General features: G+C 39.1%; 1 protein-coding gene across 2 annotated transcripts in view; it reads right to left on the reverse strand.

Annotated features, from left to right (window-relative positions):
* GALNTL6 (polypeptide N-acetylgalactosaminyltransferase like 6) overlaps nucleotides 1-27,117 on the reverse strand; it is an 834,312-nt gene that overhangs the window by 403,874 nt on the left and 403,321 nt on the right. For both annotated transcript variants that reach the window (XM_067551729.1, XM_067551730.1), the window contains one exon: nucleotides 7,820-7,986. In XM_067551729.1, the coding sequence (XP_067407830.1) occupies nucleotides 7,820-7,986 (167 nt within the window). The remainder of the gene's footprint in view (nucleotides 1-7,819; nucleotides 7,987-27,117) is intronic.

Raw genomic sequence — 27,117 nt, forward strand, 5'->3', positions numbered from 1 at the left:
AAATAAACCAGGCAGGTGACCCTTGGCAAATGGGCATGGAGCTACCCGCATGAATAATGTGTGAAGTTTTAGGAACTAGGAGTTGCCTTGGTCCACAGTCCATGTCGGAGTGGGCCTCAAGAGAGATACAGCGAAGAGCCAGTAAGATGCTAAACTACACCTTCTATAAAGTGCCAATTTTTATCTCTGGTGAGCACGGCATATAGCTCACTCTAGAAATGAATGGTTAAAATGCCAATTGACCTCACTGGGATAGGCTCAACCCCACAGCAGATAACCAGCAGGAATAAAGACCAGACCAGGCTGAACAGCACAGACGTAAGAGCACATGATGAGAAACAAGGTGTGCAACTGGTGGGCAGGTCTCTTGACCCACTACCTCTGAAGTTCCTTTATAAATCTGGATAGGTGAATCTAACTAACACAACCCCACCACTTGATAGCTGCAGGTCCCCACACTGAGTCTGCAGCAGGCACTCCAGACAGCCACAGAGCATCTTGGATTTTATACACACCCTCATTGACTTACTGTTGAAGGAAAGAAGTTGAGCCACAAGACACCGACCTGTCAAATGTGACTGATTTGCATAGTTTTTAAAGAAGTGTTATGTTAATTCAGTCCTGTAGGGATTTTAGCTGGACATTTTTCCTAAATGTATTTTTGCTCCTTAGCCGAGTAACATTGTCAGACAAATATCAGACTAAAATAAAAACACTAACAAACATTATTTCGAGAAAGTTTGTACAAATAATTTGAGTGTTTCTCTCCATTTCCACTTGCAAGTTGCTTTTTCGTGTTGTTGATATTTGCTGTTGGTGAAGAAGTCACGCTTGCAAGACAGCAGTTCTAATGTTTCTTCTTCTAATTAACACAATACAATTTTGGGAATTAGGAGGAAAATGGTGACATAGAATTAGCACTAGAAAAGGACTGAACTTTTTGATAAATTATGTTTTCATGGGTCTTCACAAGGGGGACCTGCTATTAACTGTTGACAGGTCTGAGAATGCGAATGCAGTCATAAAAACAAAAGGACTAAAGAGTAGCTAAAGAGATTAAACAACAACAGCAAAGATTGCCTTGGTTGGCTTCTTATATGGCCCATGTTAGATTAATTCATTTTACGTAAGTGAAATAAACCCATTGTTCCAGAAGCTCTTTCACACATATATTAGAAATAAATAAAATAAGGCAGATGTATACCAGCAGATCATAGAATCACAAAACTGTAGGGCTGGAAGGAATCTCAAGAGATCATTAAGTCCAGCTCTCTGTGCTGAGACAGGACCAAGTAAACGTAGACCATCCCCGACAGGTGTTTTTCCAACCTGTTCTCAAGAATGTCCAAAGATGGGGATTCCACCACCTCCTTTAGAAGCCTGTTCCAGAGACAAGCTATTCTTACAGGCAAACAGTTTTTCCTAATATCTAACTAAATCTCTTTTGCTGCAGAGTAAACCCATTACCTCATCCTGCCTTCAGAGGACATGGAGAATTGATCATAGTCCTCTTTATAACAGCCCTTAACATACTGAAACACTGCTTACAGGCCCCTTAGGTAGAACAGATTTACAGGTAAAATACTCTAATTATGGATATGAGAAACTTATTTTTCACTAAATAAGTTTCATACACACTTTCTACAAGGGAAATACTAATGTCAGTTATTTCCATTTCAAAACATCACTTCAGAAAGATGTTATGAGTCCATAGAACTCAGCAGTTTGTCACGATCTAGACTATTTTTAAGCTTCCTAGACATATAACTTGAAGAGGCTTGCATGCACTATTTGCAGAAAAGGGCTTACTTGAATCACATACTGGAATATTCTTCACCCAAAGATGTTTCACATTTCTTCTTAACAAAATTGGAACTAAATCTCCTTTGCATACTTTTTCATATACAAAATTAATCCTTTGTCTGTTTGTTTTCTGTAGGTAGGAACTTTAGATGGCAAAAATACAATAAAACAATTTGGAAGAAAATATGGTATATCACCAAACCTATCTAAAATGATTTTACAACTGATAAAGGTCTCCATTAAAATAAGGCTTTACAGAAAAATTATATATATATTTTAGAAGTATAAATGGTACAACAATACATAGAGCCGGAACATAGTTAGAGAGAGATATCAATGCAGTTTTCTAATTGAGAGAACTGACTTCAGCTTATTAGACGAGAAAGCACATCCCTGCTTCTCGAGATCTGCTGAAATATAGTGCTATTAGCTCCCCAGTCAGTGTCTTTTCAGACATATAATTTGGTAGAAGTAAACCACTTGTCTTCTATAGAACTGTTAAATGACAGTATATTCATTTATGATTTGGATTTTGAATCTCCCTCCCCTCCCCCTGACCACCTTTACTTGTGTTCTTGTAAGCCTCAGGCTCATTTTCCTGTGACCCTGGCAACACACTAGTGTTTGCTTTCTTGTTTTTATGAGCATATCAAACACTATGGCTCACTTAAATTTTCACATTTCTTTTTTACCCCATTGTTGTTAAGAGAACCAGAGAAAAGAACTATTTCTACTGAACCCATCAATAAGTTTTACTTTTATTTCTTCACAATCTTTACTTTAGATGTGATAGGAAACATATGTGGGGGGGGGGGGGGGGGGGAGGAGAGAAGCAGCTTTTTAAGATACTGTGCCTTCTGAGATATCTACACCAAAATGTGGATTTCTCCTCTGGATTGTGAGAGTTCCTTTGATTCACAGCCATCAAACACTAAATTTCTTCATAAATAAGTTTTCCATGCCATATTTTATAACATTTATTTAGCTTTCTTTTTTTTTTGTCTTTTTTTTTTTTTTAACAGCTCTCTACTGATTTAAAAGGTGTAGTTGCCCTTCCAGTTTTATAATATCTGTCATAATTTATTGCTATGTTATGCATGAACAATCCAAAGGTTTTGGTATTTATAGCTAAAGCTTTAGGAATAAATGTAAATAAAATCAAGGCATACAAATAACTTTTCATAAATAGTCTAGCTGAAGCTCAGTGAGATGTTATACACTAAAACGTTGTTGTCTGTCATCTAATGCTCTTTATATGCACACTTCAGTGTTAATATTAGGTAAGAATATAAAATAGGAAAAGAACTGCCATTCCTTCATCTATTTTTACAGTCCTTTCAAGTTGCTAAGTGGTCTCCACCTTTCTAAATAATTGTATTTCCAACCAGTTTGTCTGTCTATCAGTAATCTCTCTTCAATAGTGTTTTGCAGAAGAATTTGATTAAGAAAGGGACCTGTGAGGGAATGCTAGATACTTAGCATCATAGAATCATAGAGTTGGAAGGGACCTCAGGAGGTCATCTAGTCCAACCCACTGCTCAAAGCAGGACTAACCTCAGCTAAATAATCCCAGCAAGGGTTTTGTCAAGCCACAGCTTAAAAACCTCTAAAGATGGAGACTCCACCACCCTCCCTAGGTAACCCATTCCAGTGCTCCACCACCCTCCTAGTGAAACACTTTTTCCTAATGTCCAACCTAGACCTCCCCCACTGCAACTTGAGACTGTTGCTCCTTGTTCTGTCATCTGCCACCACTGAGAACAGCCTAGCTCCATCCTCCCTGGAACCCCCTTTCAGGTAGTTAAAGGCTGCTATCAAATCCCCCCTCATTCTTCTCTTCTGCAGACTAAACAAGCCTTGTTCCCTCAGCCTCTCCTCATAAGTCTTGTGCTCCAGCCCCCTAATCTTTTTTGTTGCCCTCCTCTGGACTCTCTCCAACTTGTCCACATCCTTTTTGTAGTGGGGGGCCCAAAACTGGACACAATACTCCAAATGCGGCCTCACCAATGCCGACTAGAGGGGAACAATCACTTCCCTCGATCTGCTGCAATGCTCCTATTAATGCAGCCCAATATGCTATTAGCCTTCTTGGCAACCAGAGCACACTGCTGATTCATATCCAGCTTCTTATCCACTGTAACCCCTAGGTCCTTTTCTGCAGAACAGCTGCCTAGCCTGTCAATCCCCAGTCTGTAGCTGTGTATGGGATTCTTCTGTCCTAAGTGCAGGATTCTGCACTTGTCCTTGTTGAACCTCATCAGATTTTTTTTGGCCCAATCCTCCAGTTTGTTTAGGTCCTTCTGTATCCTATCCCTACCTTCCAGGGTATCTACCACTCCCCCTAGCTTAGTGTCATCTGCAAACTTGCTGAGGGTGCAATCTACCCCATCCCCCAGATCATTAATGAAAGATGTTGAACAAAACCGGCCCCAGGACCGACCCCTGGGGCACTCCACTTGTGACCGGCTGCCAGCTAGACATGGAGCCATTGATCACTACTCGTTGAGCCCTATGCTCTAGGCAGTTCTCTATCCATTTTATAGTCCATTCATCCAACCCATACTTCTTTAACTTGCTGATAAGAATACTGTGAGAGACCGTATCAAAACTTTGCTAAAGTCAAGGTATATCACGTCCACCGCTTTCCCCACATCCACAGAGCCAGTCACCTCTTCATATAAAGCAATCAGGTTGGTCAAGCATGACTTTCCTTTGATGAATCCATGTTGACTGTTCCTGATCACCTTCCTCTCTTCCAAGTGCCTTAAAATGGATTCCTTGAGGACCTGCTCCATGATTTTTCCAGGGATTGAGGTGAGGCTGACCGGTCTGTAGTTCTCTGCATCCTCTTTTCTCGAAGATGGGCACTATATTTGCCTTTTTCCAATCATCAGGGACCTCCCCCAATTGCCATGAGCTTTCAAAGATAATAGCTAATGGCTCTGAAATCACATCAGCCAACTCCCTCAACACCCTCAGGTGCATTGCATCTGGCCCCATGGACTTGTGTATGTCCAATCTTTCTAAATCTTTCTAAATAGTCTTGAACTCCCTAGTCATCTGTGCAAGCTTCCACTTCTTGTAAGCTTCTTTTTTGTGTTTAAGTTCACCAAAGACTTCTTTTTTAAGCCACGCTGGACGCCTACCATATTTGCTATTCTTTCTGCACATCGGGATGGTTTGTTTCTGCGCCCTCAATTAAGTTTCTTTAAAATACAGCCAGCTCTCTTGGATTCCTTGCCCCCTCATATTAGCCTCCCAGGGGATCCTGCCTATCTGCTCCCTGAGGGAGTCAAAGTCTGCTTTTCTGAAGTCCATGGTCCACATCCTGCCGTATCCTGCTGTTCTCCTTTCTCCTTTCAGTTTCAAGATAAATTGGAAGGGTTTAAGAACAGTTTAAATTACCCTAGTCTCAACCGTAACCATGTAAACTTTAAAGGCAGAGACCACCAATTCACAGTAAAAAGTACCTTTCCTCACTTTTCAGTTGAATACTATGGCACAAATGTAACATTACTTAAACAATATAATATAACTCACCCCAGAAAAATAGGAACTAGATTACATCAAGAACTCACAATATGGCACTTACTGGGAAAAAGGACAATATCACCAATAAAAACAGATTCATCACCAGCCCATGTGAGAACATCTCCAGCACAGAGGTGATAGAGGACAACAATTTGCTCTCTATTTCCATGGATTTCAATAACAGTTATACACATGTATCCAAGATAGGAATTAGGCCTAGACTGTTTTAGATATGCCTTCTTGCCTTCCTCTCTAATCTTCCAAAGAGTTCCCCTACAAGATGAAGGACAGATTTTACTCATTACAAATACAAATAAGGTATTTCATGAATCACTGTGATTGGATCATTCCACGAACTGAAAAGTCAATAAAAATCTTGCAACAGAAGTGCAAACCAAACTAATTCATCTGTACTACACAAGCCTGGTGGACTACTACGGAACTGGGGAGCCTCACAGCACTCCAAGTTTCCATAATACATTTAGATACCATTGAATCAGCATGGAGAAAAAAATTTGCCTAGTTTAATGTCAAGCATTTTTGAAGTAGAAACAGTGGTTTGGAAATTTTTTTAAACTAGTATTTATTTTTCAGCGAGACAGAGGCTTGTTCAGAAGCCTTATCTTTATTCCTATATTATTAACAAATGACTTGTCTTAGAGGTTAGACTTTCTCAAAGCTGCATGCATTTTTGGAAGTATAGAGTCTGGCTAAAACTGTGCACAATGTTTTGAAAATGTACTCCAGAGGTTGAAATGTAATATCATTTATTCACACAAAACATTTTCACACTACTAAAGAGAGATCTTGTTTAGCAGGCAGAGGGTCTGCCCTAGAAAAAAACCAAAAGGCTGAGCACTCCTAAAAGAGATACAGGATTCCTTGATTAACTGTAACTGACTTTGTTTTGTAACTGGGAGGTAGATTTAAATCTTTAGATCAATAACACTTTTGTAATAAAAGCTAATTCAGTAAAACCTTCATAAACACCACTAATATGCCACTATATTCTGAATGCACATATGGTCACGAGTGCTTATGAGATAACAGGATCTCAGTAACAGTGTTCTCTTGGAGTAACATTATTCTTTTTAACTTCTAATATGTTTTCATAAAAGCAATAAGACTCCTCCTTTCAGATGCCTCTACAAATTGTTTACTACTGGAAAAATCACTGGCCTGTGGAAAAATTGCAGTATTACTTTATGATTCTTGTACTGGAAAATTCTGGTCATAGTATAGAATCTATCAAACACGGAGCAGCCAGCATTCCACTTGCTTACTTCATGATTGCAGTTAAACTACATTATATGTAAAAGAACAGTTCATCAAAATTTATATTGCAAGAGAGATAACAGTGATGAGAAGCCAAGATAGATGCATGTGTCAGCATTCCCCCCCTCTTCGAATATTATTGTCAAATACAAATCTTGCTGAGAAATGCTCTGTCACAGTAATACTCCACAAACATTTTTCTTAGACACCTAAAGGCTTCCTGCCATAATACCTGTAGGTCAGAAATTTGCTGTGATAAATTCCTTATTGAGACAAAACCTAATTACCTAAAAAACTAACCAAGAATGTAGTTTTCCCTTTACACCACATATCAATCTGTTTGGAGATGAGCAACAGATTTGGTGGACTGCAGTTCAAAGTAAAGTTCACCTATATCAAGTACCCACTGATAATTTTTAGCAATTAAAACAAAATTCAAAATTGTTTACAAGATTTAGGGTCACAAAAATAATGTACATATGAAAAGAAAGAATTATTTCATTTTTTGTCAAAACCCCAAACTGCCATTGTTTGATTTTACCAAGAAGAGAGGGAATTTCTTTACATTGAATTCAAGAACTAATGATGGAGGATGACTAACTCTTGCAGCAACTCAAGAGGCACAAGACTTCACAAAAAAGTTTACTTAGCTTTACCGTATGCAGACTTCTAGAAATTTCAACTAACTCATATTCTGAAGCAATTTTCCCTTTCCAGTCAAAAGAATAATATATATGAACAAATTATAATATTGTCATTCTTCGGTATGGCTATTTTTTATAGTTAAATGGAGCTGCCTCGTGCAATAAAACATAAGGTAAGAAATCTGTCAAGTCAGATCCAAAAAGTGAACATTAATAGGTTTTTACCGGGGAGAATAAAGCCTAGAGAAAAGATGCTTTCAACATTGGTAGTTTGCCATATTCCAGAAAGATACACCAATTCAAACATTTTATTAGTGGAAGGACATGAGAGAAATTTTACTGTTTTCTTCCCCTTGAGATAAAATGTATTTCAGCATTCATCCACAGTAACACAAAAGCTAACCATTAAAACTTAACTAAAGAAGCAATGCTAGATACAAGATCAAACTATAACAACTATGCTGGTCAAACAGGTTTTGTTTCTTTATATCTTTCCTTTCCTTTAATTTCTACATAGTCAGATGGAGTTGTAGGTTCCAAACCAAACTTAAACCTGTGGATCTTACCTCTGTCACTGAAGTCATCCACAAGAATGATTTCAGCTATAAGGATGTCTGGAGTCCGGTTGATAATGCTGTGTATAGTTCGCAAGAGTGAAGTCCATCCTTCATTATGAAATGGGATAATTATGCTTGTATTTGGCAGCTTTTCCAAGTATACCTTGTGCTTACAGCTGAGGAGGGGGAAAAAAAGGAGGTGTATAAGAACACAGAAGAGAAGAATGGACTCAGTATATACAACTCAACTATTTGCCCCATTCAGCCATCACATTTTTTGGAGTGAAATAACTCAGCATATCCAAATATGCCTTTAACACTATAGTCAGTCACATCATTAATTAAATTATGTATTTATTAAATAACATTAAGTACCCACACTGTAACTACCTTGAAACTAATGTTCAATAACTACTAGGATGTTTTTTATTCAAATACTCAATAGCAAGGATTTTACAAATATAACATTGTAAATTAGAAAAAATGGAGGTACAATAGAGCATTGTTGTTGTAAACTCAGAACTAGGTTACCTGGCTTCAGTGGGAATTTTGCCTGAGTAACTAGTAGAGAATGTGCATTCTAAATAATATTTTTCTTTAAAAGGATATATTTACTGAAAATGTTTTTGGGACATCAAATGAAAAACAGAATCTGAACGATCCCTTTCTTATCCAAAACAAAGAAGAATTGTAAAATTAGTTCTTTACTCAAAGAGGCAAAACTGATAGCATTTAATTGTCTATTTTCCTGGATGATATATATTCATCCAAAGACATAAGTACAATTCCAGCTCTACATCAAAATATTCAATACAGCTGGTGCCATTAAGTGAAAAGTGTTATAACAAATGTGTCTCTGGATATCCACACTCATCTTTTGCAGATATTTGGAAGGCAAAGGTATTTCAGAACTGTTCCACAACAACTGCATTATACAATGCCATCAAGTAAAAGACATACTCATAATTTTGCAACAATATCTCAAAGCCCTTAATTCTGAGGTAAAGTTTCAAACCAAATAATATGTCTGGAGTGGATAGTACACTACATTTATTGGGCTATAGAGCCTTTTACCTGGAAGTCACTGCTTCAATTCAGCACAAATCAATAGTGATGGAAAGACATTACTATTTGATATCTTTTTAATAATCCATGGGAAGGAGTTGGTGATCTCAGCCCAATCCCTAATGGATGTTCATATCATAGTTGGAATCCCTTATACACTGCAGCAAGGAATCCAAAGACTGAATAAGTATGGTGCCTCATTCATCCTCTTACACCGAGCTCTTGGGTGAATAACCCGCTGGTCCTCATGAATTATTATTGTTTAATTTGTTCCAAAACGGCCTCTACTGTCACATCAATCTGGGACAGTTCCTCATATTTGTCACCTAAAAAGAATGGTTCAGATGTAAGAATCTCCCTCACATTCTCTGCAGTGAAGACTGAGAACATGCAGCTGCTTCTGCCTAAAATCCAGATTGAAAATGTGATAAGGTAGGCAGTAGAAGTAGCTTTGCCTCAGATAACATAGCCTTGACGTGACCTAACTGCCAGCCAGCCAGGTTATAGTAGTGAAAAACAGTTAGACAGCCCTTCAGGTATTGCTTTAATGAGAGCATTTCTCAGGGAATTAGTGTCAAAGAGACAAAAGTTGAGTGGACTTTCTCAGGCCATTATGTCCGCTCCAAGTAGAACCTCAAGGAGCTTTTAATGCTTGGCATGTGGAGGGGGTGTCCTTGGAATGGGCATGAAAAAAACATGGAACTCTGTTTTACAAAGGAACCGCAGACAAGACTGATGCACTATCTTATCCATGCAAAGGTTATGTCATCAGCCTGTAATTAGTCAAGTAAACTCCTAAATTCATACGAGCTCTTTTAAATTTAGTCTCTCTCTCCTGAAATCTGTGCTATATTTTGACCCAAACAAACTTCCTAAGTGTCCCTTTGAATATTATTGGGAATCTCTCTCCCCCATGTTTTTGTATGGCTACCCAGCACTACAGTAATAAAGCACCTACCGTGTAAAAGAGATTGACACTAACCAACCCCCTAAAGAACTACACAGTCATTAGCTCTTCCCCCTTTTCTAGTTATGGACAGATGTACTCAGGATAGTTTTGTTTGTTTTTACAGGGTTGTGAGTGAGGAGGGGATGCTTGATTTTTTATGATGGAAAAGAGGAGCCACCAATCTTTCTTTTATTTTTATTTATTTATTTATTTTTAATTAAACAGCCAAGCATGAGACTGATTGTGATTGTGGAAAAATATTTTATGTTCTACAACTTATTTTAGGACTGTGGTGGGTATTTGTTCTTTCTCAATGAGGATTAAATAATATGCGGAACACCCATACAGAAGTTTAGGATGATTACATCTGAGTGGTTCTTATCTTTTCCATTTATTTAAGTTGTCTGAGCAGAAGGCAAAGAACTGCTTTTCTCTATTTCTAGATGGCATCTTCAGCAACTTGGACAAAATATCCCACATTATTATTCGCTCACCCCAGACTGAAATCCATGAGAGTAAGAAATACATGACATAACTGACTACACGTGACAATTAAAAACAATACAGTGATAACATTTAGGTTAGGACTCAGAACTTCTAGCCGTGTGAATTTCAAATAGGTTTGGTTTTTTTACATCATTTATTTTCATAAGTATCAATGCTTATTTTATTGAGAGCATTACTATAAATATCAAATATTGCTTTAGGATTGATTTACAAACATTTTCAGTTCAGTTTGTTTTTCTTTTAAAATCTAGTTCAGTAGAATCCATTTAGAAGTCAGTATTTGCTGACTTATCATACACACAGGTGCTATATTTATCTTGTATTTCCAAATAGAGGGGAAACTGTTACTATTATAATTATTACTATGTGGTAACAGCTTTAATTGATGACCAGTGAATATTTAAGGTTTTTCAAATTTTTTAGCAACAAGAAATTGATCTAACTACTTTTTGCTTCACTCATTTCTCCTTAAGATATGGTAATAAAGCTGCCCATTTAACAGCAATCAACGTGTATTAATGATCCATTAATATTACTTTAATCCTCCAGTGGAAAACTTTTTAACCTAGTTACAAACCTTTTAATAAACACATTTTATAAAATGAAAAGAGAATGGTTACTAAAGGATTCCAAGGCCTGGAGAAAATATTTCTTCATTTCGTCCAGAAAAAACAGATTGCACAGTTTTTTTTAATGAAAAGAAACTTTTTTTTCCAGAATGTAAGCATCAAATATTGGCTCTTTTTTAACAAGGCATCAACATTTACATAGCACAGCAAGAGGATTAAATGTAAGTGAATTTTCATTGGAACTGCCCATAAAAGCATCTTATTAACTGATTTTCTATTCTAGTAGCAGACGGTATTTCAATTTACAAACAAAGGAACATGAACATGGAGCACTGATTCGACCAGGCTCTGAGTTTTGCTGATTGAGCGCATACAGTTATACTTCCTAGATAACCATAATTGCAGGACTCTCATTGCATTTCTAAAAGCAAGCTTTTTGTTTAACAATTATCTAGGAGTATTACAGGTAAAAATTGTGGTATTCTCTACAACTAATCATTTTAAAAAGGAAAGGAGCATGCTCATCAACACGGTAACTTTTAACTGGAAGAGAAATAATATTGAATACAGAATAATAATCAGAATAGTAGTAGTAATGAGAGTGGCCATATGGTGGATTGTTTGCCAGCCACATATATGCCATCATAGGACTTGATTCAGTTCCCACTAAAATCAATGAAAATACTCCCATTGACTTCAAAGCAGCGCTTAATTTGTGCCAGGGCTGAACCCTGGCACCTCGAGGCTTGGCCCTTCATAACCTGGCACCTCCGGGCTTGCTGTATCAAAGTAAAAAAAATTGCTTGAGCCTCGGCACCTCTTTCATTACAAACTAAGTATTGCTTTAAAAGGGAGCTGGATTAGGGCTACATATAGGTGGCTTGGATTGCATTGGATATGGGGCCAGAACACCCAGAAGCCATGGCCAACAGATCCTGTACAGAGGGCTGCATAGTGGTAGCTGCCATTCTGCCAGTTTATGGAAATGTAATAGCAATATGGCAGGATGAAGTTTACAGTGCCGTATTCCTCCCACAGTTTGGGAGGGAAATTCCATTCTGCCACACAACCTTTTCATAGTGTCCTCTATGAAACACTATTGCTTGGAATGTGAGGGGAGAATTTCACCCTAAATGTTTCTACTCTCTCTCTCAAATACTCTATTCTCATGATTGCTGCCTCTCCCTCCCAGTCTTTCCTTTTGATAAATATTTGCACAGCTCATTAAAAATAGTGAAGAGGGCACAGTTGCAAAGTCTTCAGTACTGGCTATAAGGCCCACCCGGATCCCAGCTATGAATTCACATTTCTACTCTGACTGAAACCTATGCTGTTGCATCTTTACTGGTATTTTTAGTGAGCTCTCTATCTTAAACCTAGCACAGGAACATCTAAGTGAGCTGAGAATTACAGCCCTGGTTGCAATATAGATGTAGGCACCCTTTAAATATGTATTTGTCTTCTGAATTGGGTTGGTCAGATTTCCCCTACTTTTGAAGTTGGGTAAAAGTGCTTATACCTTAACTTTCATATACATACATCAGATAGACTATGAACTTGTGGCTGAACCTTGCAGTCCTTATTCAGGCAAATGCCAGAGCAGCATGTAGGTTATATTGGGGTTGGTGGACCAGAAGAGTAGCCACTGTTTACCCAGAGGCCTGACTCTCTGGGTAGGCCTAGACCTCTGTATCAGCTGTTGGTTGACAGAGGATAGGAGGAGGAGGAGAACTTCTTAGAATCTCTGCTTAAAGCCAATTATATAACCTCGACTTTCTTCCTTAAAACTTAAAACTATTGCTACCACTGGTGCAGCTCCACCCATGGTAGCAAATTCCCACTAGCTCAGAAAGGGCACTACCATTTTGTACCTCTGCGTCCATTAACCATACTCAGAGTGGATCTGGATGATACAGTAATAAGAATGCTGTCAGCTATCAGCACGCCTACTCCAATTACTGCTAGTAGAATGCACTAGTGGTAGCAAGGGTGGGAAAAGTGTCTCATGAGTCAGGGAGAGGTCATGGGCAATAAACAAAAATTCACAGAAGTCGTGACTTCTTTCTGACTTTTCTAAAAATAACTATCTATGAAAAATGGGGCTGGATGTGGGGGGGTGAGCACAGTGGGGCAGGGTTGTCCGTCCTCCCCTCCTCCCCCACCACTACCCTGTGGGGCCCATGGCTCAGAGCCGCAGTGGCCGCCCCTCCCCACTGGTCGCCTGCAGTGGCGGCTGGGAGCTCCAGGTCCCACCCTGCCACCCTTGGCAGCTGGGAGCTCCAGGTCTCCTCCTGCTCACTGTGGCTTGGAATTCTAGGTCTCTCCTTTCCCCTCTCCACAGGGGCAGGGAGCACCCAGCCAGCTGACAGCTCTTGCCTCTCCTTCCCACTGAAGCAGAAAATTCACAGGTCACAGAACATGGATTCCATGACTTCTGTGACATAATCTTATCCTTACTTATGAGACAAGGGATTAGTCAAGCCTTGAATAGCAGGGAAAGTTGATTGGGAATGAAAGGAGGACAGCATTTGGCCTTCAGTCTTGAAAACTGATATGAGCGAGAGTTTTTTCTGATTTCAGTGTAATTATGTTGTGTTGGTCCCAGGACATTAGAGAGACAGGGTAATGTGTGCGATAATATCTTCTATTGGATGAACTTCTGCTCTTGAAAGAGACTCAAGCTTTCAAGCTACACAGAGCTCCTGCTCTTCTTCATGGCTGGGAAAGATTATTACAGCTAAATACAAGGTGGGTCAGATTAGCATAAGTAGTTAACACACATTGTATGCAACCATTCAAGGTGAAGTGGTCAATTAACACCTTTGCAGTCATAGGACAAAATAGTCTCTGAAATCCAGCCACCAGACAGTGATCATACAAATAGACTCAGTTCTCAAACATGACGGCTATGTTAACAAGGGTAATCGACAACTCTCTGACACGACCTACTGTAAAGAACTCAGAGACGACTCTACACCACAATTCACTCAGGAATTTAAGGATACCATAAAATCCTTTCCTAAACAAATCCAAGAGAAACTCTACAACCTCATCCATCACAACCCCCTTCCCCCGAGATTTTCTATGTGCTCCTGAGAATACACAAACAAGGGAAACCAGGCAGCTTGTCATATCTGGCCATTGCACTCTTACTGAAGGAATATCAGGACTCAGAAACCACCCTCAAACCCCTCACCACACAAAAAGTCCAGCTTATTCCAGAACACAACCAACTTCCTCCAGAAACTCTGAAACATTAACAACCTCCCTCAGAACACCATCCCTGCCCCCATGGATGTCACCTCCCTCTGCAACAACATCCCTCACAATGACGGCATAGCTGTCTGCAACAAGACAATGGACAACACTCTGATATCAACCCCAAACACATTGCCAAACTCATCCATTTCATCCTCACCCAGAACAATTTTACTTTCAATAACAAACATTCTGTCCAAACCATGCGAACAGCCATAGCTCCTAGGATGGAACCTCAAAATACCAACCTCTTCATGGCGCACCTTCAGGAAGACTTTCTGGACAAATGTACCACAAACCCAATGATACATCTGGGATATATCAATGATATTTTTATCCTTTTGACTGATCACTTAAACTCTTTCACAGATTTCCATCACAACTTCAACCACTACCACTCATCCATCAAACTCTCTCTAGAACTCTCCTGCACTAGCATAAACTATAGGGACACCATGATCAGCTTCAAAAATGGAACTCTGCAGACAACTATATACAAGAAACCCATGGATCATCACACTTACCTTCACAGATCCTATAACCATCCAAAACATGCCAGGAAATCTGGTCTACAGCCAGGCAATCAGATACCACTGAATATGCTCCAAGGAGAATGTCCGGGATATATACCTTAACACACAAACCGCCTTCACCAAACAAGGACACGCCATCATAGAAGTAAATTGCATCATGGAATGAGCCACTCAGATACCCTGAGAGAACCTATTTCAATACAGAAACCCTGCCCTCCAACTATATACCCCTCATTGTCACCTTTCACCCCACACTGGAACCCATACGGGGTATCATCAAAAAATTACAACCCATGCTTGATGGGGACCACATCCTGAAAAATCTTTCCTAAACTCCCTCGTTTGGCCTTCAAGTAACCCCCAGCCTAGCCAGGCTCATCATCAGAAGCAAGCTCCACAGACCAACTCAAAGCAGCACCCGACACTGCCAAAACAACAGATTGCAGACATATCTCCATTGCTACAATGATCAATAGCCCCACAACACACCTTTCAAGATTTATGGGGTCCTTTCACATGCCTATCACAACATGAAGTGTACATAATCCTGTGCACTAAATGACCCAACAACTATGTTTGACAGTCACTTTGTTCTCGAATCAACTCATGCAGAAAAGTGATAAAAGACAAAAACACCCTATTGCCCATGGGTGAACACTTTTCACAGAGTGATCCTCCATATCTAATCTCTCAGTCCTCGCCCTCAAAGAAAATCTGCACAACAACACTTTCAAAAGCAAGCATGGGAACTGAAATTCATAACTTTGCTAGACTTTAAAAATCATTGTTTTAAGAAAGCTCTGGATTTATGGTTTATTACCATAATCTGAAACCTGATAACCCTGTTTTTTGTCCCATGATTGCAGAGGTGTTAACTGGTCACTTCACTTTGAACGGTCTCTTACAACATTTGTTAACTATTTATGCTAAACAAATTGTCCAATATAGTATTTAGCTGTGATACTCTGAATACCTTTCCCACACCTGAAGATCTCTGTATTGCTTGAAAGTTTGTCTCTTTTAAGAGCAGAAATTCATCCCATAAGAGACATTACCTCACCCATCTTGTCTCTCTACTTTGAGCAAGAATTGCAGAGTATGGCCCAAAAGCCTGGAACCGCTGAAAAATTTACATGGTAGTAAATCTCACTATTACTCTTTACTTTCTGCATTTTAGAAAAAGATGTCTAATAAAAGATGAGTTGCAGTTACACTGTTCAACAACATTACTTAAAAGCATGAATTTTGGAATATCTAAATATTATAGATGACAATTTCCTAACTCAAAAAAAGTGTTGCATCCCACAAGGGTGAATTCTATATTAGACCTCATTTTGACAGATAAAGAGGAACTGATCACAGAACTGAACATTTATGGTAGCTTAGGTGCAAGTAATCATGACTTCATCACATTTGTATGTGCCAATGAAAGGAAGTCCAAATGAATACCACATTTACTTCATGTTTTGAAAGGGCCAATTTCACAAACCTGAAAACAACCTTGAAACAAAACAGCTGCGAGGAAGAAAATCAGAACTGTGAATGATGACTGGGAATTGTTCAAGAATATTTTTCACTTGATGCCCCAAAAGCCATAATACCACAATCAAAGAAGAATGCTGTATGGGTTATATACCAACCTGGCATATAAGGGAAGTGAAAAGAGCTATCTCTATAAAACAAATGGAAGAAAGGGGAAGTCAATAGTAACGAATATAAATCAGAAGCTAGTAATTGAAGAAAATTGAAAAGAAAGGCAAGGAGACAGAGAAATCTATAGCCAGAAGAGTTAAGGACAATAAGGAGTTTTTAAAATATATTAGAAACAAAACAAAAAAAATCTTAAGAATGGTATTGGTCCATTACAAGATGGAAATGGTAGAATTATCAATAGTAATGTAGAAAAGGCAGAAGTTTTCAATTTTGTTCTATATTTGGGAAAACCAGATGATGTCACATGATGACACTTTCCATTCTATTAGTATCTCAGAGGGATGTTAAGAAGTAGCTATTAAAGTTAGACATTTTTAAATTAAGGGGTCCAGATAACTTGCATCCCAGAGTTTTAAAAGAGCTGGTTGATGATCTCATTGAAATATTGTTGTTTTCAGTAAGTCTTGAAACACTGGAGAACTTCCAGGAGACTGCAAAAAAGCTCATGTTGTGTCAATATTTTGAAAAAGAGAAACAAGATGACCCGGGTAATTGCAGGCTCATCAGCCTGATGTCGACCCCGGGCAAAACAATGGAGTAGCTGATATCAGACTTGATTAATGAAGAATTAAAGGAAGATAATATAATTGATGTCAATAATATGGATTTATGGAAAGTAGATTCTGACAAGCTAATCTGATTTTTTTTTTTTATAATATTACAAGTTTTCTTGGTTACGTGTATTACATCAATACTGTTACCTTTGACTTCTGTAGCACATTTGATTTGTTACCTCATGATGTTTTGATTAAAAAACCAGAACAATAGAAAAATTAACATAGCATTCATTAAGTGTATTAAAAACTGGATTGTTCTCAAAATATAATGAAATGCAGAATCATAATTGATTGGCTGTTTTTTCTAGAGGCGTCTCAGAGGTTTGTGGCCCTATGCTATTTAACACTTATCAATAAACCTGGGAGAAGACATAAAATCATAACTGATAAAGTTTGCAGATGACAAAAATTGGGGGGGAATGATAAACAATGAAAACACAGGCCAAAGATCCAAGCAATCTTGACTGTTTGGTAAACTGGACAAGCAAACAATATGCATTCTTAATATAAATATATATAATATATATAAATAATAATATATATAAATATATATAATATATATATAAATATAAATGTATATGTCCAGGAACAAAGACTGTCGGCCATAATCACGGGATAGAGGACTATACTGGAAGCAGGGATTCTGAAAGAGATTTGGGAGTCGTGGAGGACAATCAGCTGAACAGGAGCTCCTAGTCCGACACTGTGGCCAAAAGGGCTAATGAGATCTATGGATGCATTAACAGAGGCGCAAGAGTAGGAATAAAGAAGTTATTTTACCTCTACATTTGGCATGGTTGCAACTGCTACTGGACTACTACACAACTGCATCCAGTTCTGACGTCCACAATTCAAGAAGAATATTGATAAATTGGGGAGAGTTCAAAGAAGAGATAAGAATGATTAAAGGATTAGAAAATATGCCGCACAGGGTACATCTACACTGCATCCGGGACCCTCCCAGTCCAAACAGACCGACTCATGTTAGCGGGGCTTGAGCAAGTGCACTGAAAATAGCAGTGTGAATGTTGCGGGTCTGGCTGGAGCTCAGGCACTCAAGCCTAGGGGCTCATGTGGGCTTAAGAGCCCAAGCTGCAATGTCCACATTGCTATCTATAGAGCAATAGCTCAAGCCTGGCCAGAATACCCAGACTGGAAGGCTCACTCTCAGCTGCAGCGTAGCATATCCACTTTTATGCTGGCAGACCAGATGCCAGCTCATGCCAAGGCTCCAGGCCTCACTGAATATTTACAATTGCATAGCTGAAAACTATTCTTGCTTATCTGTATGTTAGCATTATCAAAATAAATATTAGATGTTAAGTTGATAAAAATGTGTTTAGGATGCTTGTAGGATGCTGCATGTATACCCCATGTTATACTGTATCAGCAAACATTTGCTTTGTAGGTACCCCTGTAACTAAGTAACCCACAAGAAAGAAGTCTTACATAATGCACATGATGGTCTCTTAAGATGATGTTAAATCCTGTTCATTAAATGCAAATAAGCCATTGTATGAGATCAAGGATCAAGTACTTTAAGTGCATTCCTCTCCCCTACTCCTGCCCCCCCACATGAAGAAAAGACTTGTGTGGAAACTGTTGCTAGTGGTTTGGTTTCAGCAAGAAGAAGCTATAAATATGGACATAAGGAAAACTTCTTCATCTTTCTACTGTTTGGATTCTAACAGGGCAGAATAACTGAATGAGAAGATGATCCCCAGAGTTACTCTGGGTAGCCCTAAAAGATTTTTGGGAAACTGGCAGATTACTACATCTCTGCTACCTGTTGAAATTATAGACTGTGACTCACCTGTACATACATTTTTACCTGTTTAACTTCTCAATAACTCATTCCATTTTCTTAGCAAATAAACCTTTAGTTAGTTCACTATAGAATTGGCTATCAGCATTGTCTTTGGTGTGAAATCTGATGCAAATCAATCTGCATAATGGAATGGTCTCTTGGGACTGGTGTAACCTGAGTATTTTGTGATTTTTGGTGTAAGTGACCATTTATTACATGGTCCAGTGTGGGTGGCAAGATAGACTGACATGTCTAAGGGGACTTTCTGAGACTCCATTATACTATTGTATACTATTGTAGTACTTTGGGAGCACACATTTGATACTGGGCTTGGTGAAGTCTAATTCTAGAACATACCACTAATTTGGCATGTCTGCCCTGCTTTTGACAGTCTGCCCTGAGGTAGGCACTCATGATCATGAGCCACCCCAGACAGTGACACACCCATGGTGAATGATTCCAAGATCTCAGTTTATTCAGTTTAACAAAGAGAAGGTTAAGGGGCGACTTGATTACAGTCTTTAAGAACCTACATGGGGAACTAATAGTTGACAATGGGCTCTTGAATCTAGTAGAGAAAGAAGTAACATGATCAAATTGCTGAACATCGAAACTAGACAAATTCAGACTGAAAATAACAGTGAGGGTAATTAGCCACTGGAACAATTTACCATTGGTCATTATGAGTTCTCCATCACTGGCAATTTTTAGATTGAGGTTGGATTTTTTTTTTTTAAGTTATGCTCAGATTCAAAGAGAATTGTTTTGGGGCGGGGTTTTTTCCTGTGTTGTACAGGAGGTCTGACTAGATGATCACAATGGTACTTTCTGGCTTTGGAATCTATGAAAGTGGTTTGTTGACATTCATTGCTGGTCTTTAACAGAGACTATTCCTTCCTACCAACTGGGACATGAAAAAGTTTCACTAGTCAAAAATAGTCCTGTAGATAGCATGTTATGAACTTTTATAATATAAATTGTCCATGGTACCTACACATGGAATCCACCAGTTAAACTATCCTCAGCTCTAGAACTCAAATGTTAGAACAGAAAGATAATAGTTCTAATGATGCAATCAAAGTGTTGGACTAATTTGTAGGTCTTGTCACTATTTACTGAATAATTTTTAAACATTCTTATATTTACTCAAAGGAGGAGACAATGTCAGTTCCAGAAGTTTCAGGAATCAGCTTTAGTACTACTAAACTATTTTCGGAAATGTACCTATTTTCTCCTCAGCACTAAGCAATCAAAGGATTTTGGAATTAGTAAAGTTAGTTATTTCAACATTAAATCATTTTCAAGAGTTTTCAAGTACTGCTGTACTAAAGCTATTTTGCATTATAGCCTTGAACTAACCTTGCTCTATTGTTGAAATTGAAAGAAAGCTTCAAGTCTGAACTGTTTCTGGCAAGTACTTTATTACATTCATAACTGCCTATTTTATTTTTCAGCCTATATGTGGTAATGGTTTTAAATCCAGATGAATTATACTCTTAAAGACTGTCCTGATCAGATAAATCAAGTAATTAAAATTTCCTAAAGTATTTGTTCATTGAGTAGAAACAGGCCTTGATAGGCCTGTGCTTAAAATTTTGCTGTATCATATTAAGCTCAGGGGGACTACTCAGATCCTTAAAGTTAGGCATGTACTTAACTAGTGTGCAGAATCATGACCTAAAAAGAGAGATTTTTGTTGTTCTGAAGGAGCAGGCTTCTTTCTCTCTAGATTACCTGGTATTTTCTAAAGTTGGTTCAGGAATTGCACATCACTATCAACCAGAAACTAATAAAATAAAATAAATCAGGGTCATTTTATGGTAGGATGGAAGAAGAGAATGTTTTTAATAAAATTCCATGTAGCAAGAGAGTGGCATTCTTGACCTTTCAATCCATACAGTGTGCCTCACTGAGCTCTACATATCAATTCCAAGATGCCAAAATAATTGACAGCTCATGCGTTCTGTAAAAGTTATTTGAATATTATCACAAAAATGTTCCAATATTATTCTATGATGCACAAAATGTGGGCATTTTTGAAACCTAGTACCTTCAATATAGGGAACTCTTCCAGACTTTTATACTTATTTAGAAAATGATAATGCTCATGTATATAGGCCTTCAGTGTAGAGTGAACAGTAAATGTTCCTCCTTGTCATGAACAGACTGCAGCGCTTTGCAAATGCACACCTTCAGTGACTAGTGGCACTCAGGGAACTGCAAGGTTATTTGTGTACATAAAGGCTAATAGTTGCCAGAGTATTTGAGCAATCGACCATGCTACAGTACAAGTTTCTAAATGTACTTTTTGTAAATGCAGAAGAGATTGCAGCCAAAGGCTATTCTAAATTTTCTACCTATATACACAAAGTGAGACTCAATCTTTTGAAATCTTTAAGAAACAGTGCAGAACAAGGAGTTGGACTCAAGAGCTGTCAAAAAGTGTCCCTCACGTCACTAATTTTTTATAAAGCCAAATGGTACCACTTTTGATCTTTTTATCTTTCATTAGCATGTTTACAATATCAGTAAGATATAAGATGATGAGGTTTTAACACAGTTTTCACACAGCTCAGTTGTGTTTTTACATATATTTTACATTTGTTTAATTTAACAAGACAACCAGTTGAAACCAAGCTGAAGTCAATTGTCAAAGCTTGCACAGTGTTTTGAGCTGCACTACTCAAACTGACTAAAAACGGACGCAAAATTTACCCAAATACACATGGTATCTGTTGCAAGTCTCAGAAACACAGCATAGAATAGTGGTACTTAACTCTTCTGTTTTACTTTACAAAATGAAAAAAATTATGGAAATATCAACACTATTTCCTAAATAGACTATGTGGTGAATACTGTAAGTGTATGCACAAAAATTCAGTGAGAATTAAAATACTATTATTTCAGGTTACGTAACCATCATGGATTATAGGTAACATTCTTCAAAGCCACCCTTATTTTAGTGAAATCACTGTATACTGTCATTACAATCAGGAAATTCACAACATTGTCAATATGATACACAATAAGCCACTCCTGTGTTGATGTGAATGAGCTGCCTACATGTTGAAATTCTTGGGAAAATTTCAATCCCCAGTTGCAGCAGTGAAAATCTGAATGGAATAACTTCACTGATGTTAATGGAGTTACTCTGTTTTTACCCCTGTTATAATTAGTCATGATTCGTGAAATCATGTAAGCATGTACTTAAGTCCATCCCTATTCAGGAAGGATAATCAAGTACATTAAACTTTATGCATGAACATGAGTCCCATTAAAGTTAACAATATTCATAAACATTTCTTCTGAATAGGGACGATTTCCGGAACTAGGGCCATGGAGAGCAGGGTATGCTCTCCCCCACAACCCTCTTCATTTATACATATAATAGCTTGGAGGACAAGGGTGACAAAGTCCCTCACCAAAGGCTCTTAAGCAAAGTAAGCAGTCATGGGATAAGAGGGAAGGTCTTCTCCTTGATCAGTAACTGGTTAAAAGATAGGAAACAAAGGGTAGGAATTAAGGGTCAGAATGGGGAGAGGTAAATGATGGTGGTCCCTCAGAGATCTATACTGGGACCAATACTGTTCAACATATTCATAAATGATCTGGAAAAAGGGGCAAACAATGAGGTGGCAAAATTTGCAGATGATACAAAACTACTCAAGATAGTTAAGTTCAAAGGAGATTGAGAAGAGTTACAAAGGATCTCACAAAACTGAGTGACTGGGCAACAAAATGGCAGATGAAATTCAATGTTGATAAACGCAAAGTAATGCACATTGAAAAACAATCCCAAATATACATATAAAATTATGGGATCTAAATTAGCTGTTACTACTCAAGAAAGATCTTGGAGTCACTGTGGATAGTGCTCTGAAAACATCCATTCAATGTGCAGTGGCAGTCAAAAAAGCTAATAATGTTGGGTATCATTAAAAAAGGGATAGATAATAAAAACAGAAAAAATCATATTGCCTCTTTATAAATTTATGGTATGCCCATATCTTGAATACTGTTTGCAGATCTGGCCGCTCCATCTCTAAAAAGATATATTGGAATTGGAAAATGTACAGAAAAGGGCAATTAAAAGGGCATGAAAAAGCTTCCATTTGAGAAGAGATTAATAAGACTGACTTTTCAGCTTGGAAAAGAGATGACTGGGGGGGGGGAAGGGGGCATTATAATAGACTGGTGTGGAGAAAGTAAATAAGGAAGTATTATTTACTCCTTCTCAGAACACAAACTGGGGGTCACCAAATGAAATTAATAGGCAGCAGGTTTGAAATGAACAAAAGAAAGTATTTCTTCACACAAGGCACTGTCAACCTGTGGAACTCCTTGCCAGAGGATGTAGTGAAGTCCAAAACTATAACAGGGGTCAAAAAATAACTAGATAAAGTTCATGGAGGATAGGTCCATCAATGGCTATTATCAGCAAGGATAGGCAGGGATTGCTGTTTGCCAGAGGCTGGAAATGGTTGACGGGATGGATTACGTGATGATTACCTGTTCTATTCATTCCCTCCGAAGCATCTTGGATTCGCACTGTCAGAAGACAGGATACTGTGCTAGATAGACCATTAGTCTGACCCAGTATGGCTATTCTTGTGTTCTTATGGAAAGAGTTGCATAATCCTGAATGAAAACCACATTAGCTCCAATAATATTAGATTTTAATTTCTGCTATTCAACTGAATATTTGTATAGGAATAAAGAAATTTACAAAGGGGAATTGTAGATATGTAGTTTTGTTTGTGAAGCACAATACAGATGTAAAATGTAGAGTGGAGTGATTTAAATCACAGCAATTAAAATAATTTATTTAACTCATTTTTACAAAGCTTCAGCCTAATTGATAAATTTTAATCTAAAATTGCAACAGAACAAATTTTCCATAAAATACATGGCAAGTGCTGATTTCTAAAATGTTTAATTACAATGGCACTACTAGTAAAGTATTTTATTTGAATTTTAATAAGCTGAGGTAAAGAAAAAACCTTGTGTAAATTCACTCATGTGAGTGATCTCATTAACTGCATGCAGTATGACTACAATGCCTTCTTAAAGTTATACACACATTAAGTGTTTGCAGAATTAGGGCCTACAGCTGTATTTTTATTCAAAATGCTTTTCTTAGAACTCTAAAGCACTACACCATAATTTTCACTACAAAACAAAAATTACTTAATGTTAATATTAAAATGTTGTCTAGAGTTTCAATACATTAACCACATACTAAAATATAAAAACTATTTAAATACACTAAGCACAGGTATTGTGCTAACACATCAATATAAATTTCATTATGCAACATTTTAAACATAAGTATAATCCATGATCAAAACTCAAGTCAATTACCACTGAGTGTGCTTACAAGGCTTTCAAAATTAAAATACTTGAGAAGAAAAACAAACCTTAAATTCTATCTGTTCCTATGTGGTTTCTAATCTGAGTCCACTAGGTCAAGTGAGGAAAATTCTTATTCAACGACAGAAGGAGCAGTAGCAATTAACATCTGAGGCACAAACCTTTCAGAATCACCTCGTTTTGTCCCAGAGCATTTACTTGAGCTGTTACATTGCCCCGTATTTCATTGGAGACCACAAATGAGAAGCAAACTCACAGCAAAACCAGGGCTACTCACTCAGCTGTTGCAGTGACTCAGCACTCAGGCATGCATCAGCAACCTATCATTGAGCAGAGCCTGGATCAGATGATCCCAGGCTCAGGTATCTCCTTATCCCCAGCAGAGTTGCAGATCAGTCTGAGCAACAGCGCTAACAAGCCAGGAACCATCCTGCTGCACTGCAGGGCACCAGCCTGAGGCCTGTCCTTGCACTAGCCTCATTCCAGCCTTTTCACTGACTCTCTCCAGTTTTGCCTCTACCTCCTGGTCCACACTCCTCCCCGCCTCCACAATCGGATTCTGACTATCCGGTTTTTGACTTTTGGTGTGTATCTGGACTCTGGCTTCAGTACTGACTTGGCTTGTCTTTCAACTCAGACCACCCAGCTTCAACCTCTGGCCTGCACCTGAATTCTGGCTATGGTTCTGTTCCTGGTTTGTCTATGGACTGTGATCTCAGTCTCAACCCTGGCCTGTCCCTGGATCTCGATTCCATGACCACCCTTGGCTCAGACCCAACCCTATGCCTAGCTGTGAGCCAGACTTGAATCACTAGGCCAGAAGCGGTGACTGACAGTTTGCTCAGACTCCATTACAATTGGACTCCAGTGCCTCGATTGAGTACCTGGGTGCTGTGGCCCTGGAGGCTGAGTCCATCCTCCAGAGCCTCCAGAATCCAATTAGCTATCTGCAGTTGGAGAACACCTCCCAGCAAGCTCAGGTCCAGAGCCCTCCAGAACCCTGGGCATACGTATGGCAGCCATCCCAGAGCATGGTCTGAAAAACACCTTGCCAGAACGGTTTGATGGTCCTCACCACAAATTCCAGCGGTTCATCAACCAGTGCCACTTTTTTTTTCCTGATGTGGCCATCTTTGTACCCAGACTACCCGACAAAGGTGGGACTTGGTTACCTGTCTACTATCTGGGGAAGCCAAATGGAACAGGCTTTGGAATCCAGTGGAACCCAATCTTTCTCGTTAATATTAGACGACCCCCAAGTGAGCCTGTACAACTGAGGGAGCCCAACAGTTCCTCACCTAGGGATCATACATAGCCCACTTACAGCTTCTGGCCATGGATATGGCCTGGAATGAGGTGGCTCAAGTATACCATTTTCATAAGGGATTGAAAGACACCATGAATGATGAGCTGGCCTGGGTCGACTCCTCCATGAAGTTACTACCATAGATACAGCTCTGTGTTAAAATCAAGAACCAGGTAGTCAAGCATCGTCTAGAGAGGAAACAAGTTGCTACCTGTCCCCAGCCTAGTGTCAAGCCCCACCCCCCGCCAATGAACTCTTTGCTTAGTCCTGTGTTCAATTTGACAGCAACAAGAGGCATTTCAGGGCCCAAAAAAAAGGAATATCGGCATCAAAGCAGCCTTGGCCTGTATTGTAGAGAAAGTGGCCATTTTGCCTGAGGGTGCCACCACAAGCCCAGATCCACTACAGGAAACCACCCTGTCCAGCCCTGCTAGTGGGGTTGCAGCTGGACATGACTCAGACAGCAAGGTCTCCGACCAGATCCCCTTTGCTGCCTGCCTGTGCCCCAGCACCAGCAGGGACACACCAACTACACCTGCAGGTCCTCCTCTGGATCTGGGCTCCTGCTGTACCCAAAGTAAGTTGTATCTCACTCACACTAATTGACTCTGGATCATCCAGCCATTTTATGGACCTGACCTTTGCCCGGGCCAATTACCAACCCATCCAGAAGAAGCCTGTTACAGAGCACATAGGGACTATTGACTGCAGTATGCGGACCTTCAGGCCAGTGGCTTATAAGATGGCCCCTCTCCAGATCAGGACTGGGGATCATCAAGGAACTATTAAATATGACCTAATCCTATCGCTGATCTTTTGGGTCATATTGGGCCTTCCCTGTCTCTCCCTACACAACCCAAACATTTTATGGATGATATGGCAGGTATACTTTAACTCTGGATTCTGTCAGCTGCAATGCCTCAAATGACCCCACAGGGAGAGGCTAGGACCCACCCGTGGGAAGGCGTCCTCCCTGCTCAGTACTACCTCACCTCCCAAAGGTACTGATTCTCCAATCGCAGCCAAGTCCGAAGATCACTGCAGATGTGTTTGATGAGAAGGCTGATACATTGCCCCTATAACTACCATACAGACCTCCACCCAACAGGAAGTATCCCCTTTGGCTGCACTTACCTACTATTAGAACCCAAAATAAAGGCCATATGGGATTACCTGGCCAAAGGCTTCATTCAGTCCTCCAAATCCCCTGTGGGCGCCCCCATTTCATTTGTTAGGAACCATGGGACCCTGCACCTCTGTGTTGATTGTGCTCTGAATAGCATTACCATCAAAACCAAATATTATCCTCCATTCATCAATGAGCTCCTAGAATGGGTTAGCATAGCAAAAGTGTTCACCAAGCTTGAACCACACAGTGTACACAACTTGGTCCACATACAAGAGAGCAATGAGTGGAAGATTGCCTTTCACTCCAGGTATGGCCACTATGAGTACTAGGTTATGTCTTTCGGTCTCTCAAATGACCCAGTAATATTCCAGTACCTCTTGAACAAAATCTTCAAAGATATCCTAGACCAGTTTGTGGTGATTTACCTAGAAGATATCGTCATCTTCTTAAAGAAACAGACCCTGCATGACCAGCATGTCCGACAAGTGTTAGAACACCTCAGGAAGAATGGTGTGTATGTCAAACCGGAAAAATTTAAATTCAA

Source organism: Emydura macquarii, unplaced genomic scaffold, assembly GCF_026122565.2.
Source record: "Emydura macquarii macquarii isolate MOO-44397 ecotype Brisbane River unplaced genomic scaffold, CSIRO-AGI_Emac_v2 contig_1363, whole genome shotgun sequence".
NCBI classification, from domain to species: domain Eukaryota; kingdom Metazoa; phylum Chordata; order Testudines; family Chelidae; genus Emydura; species Emydura macquarii.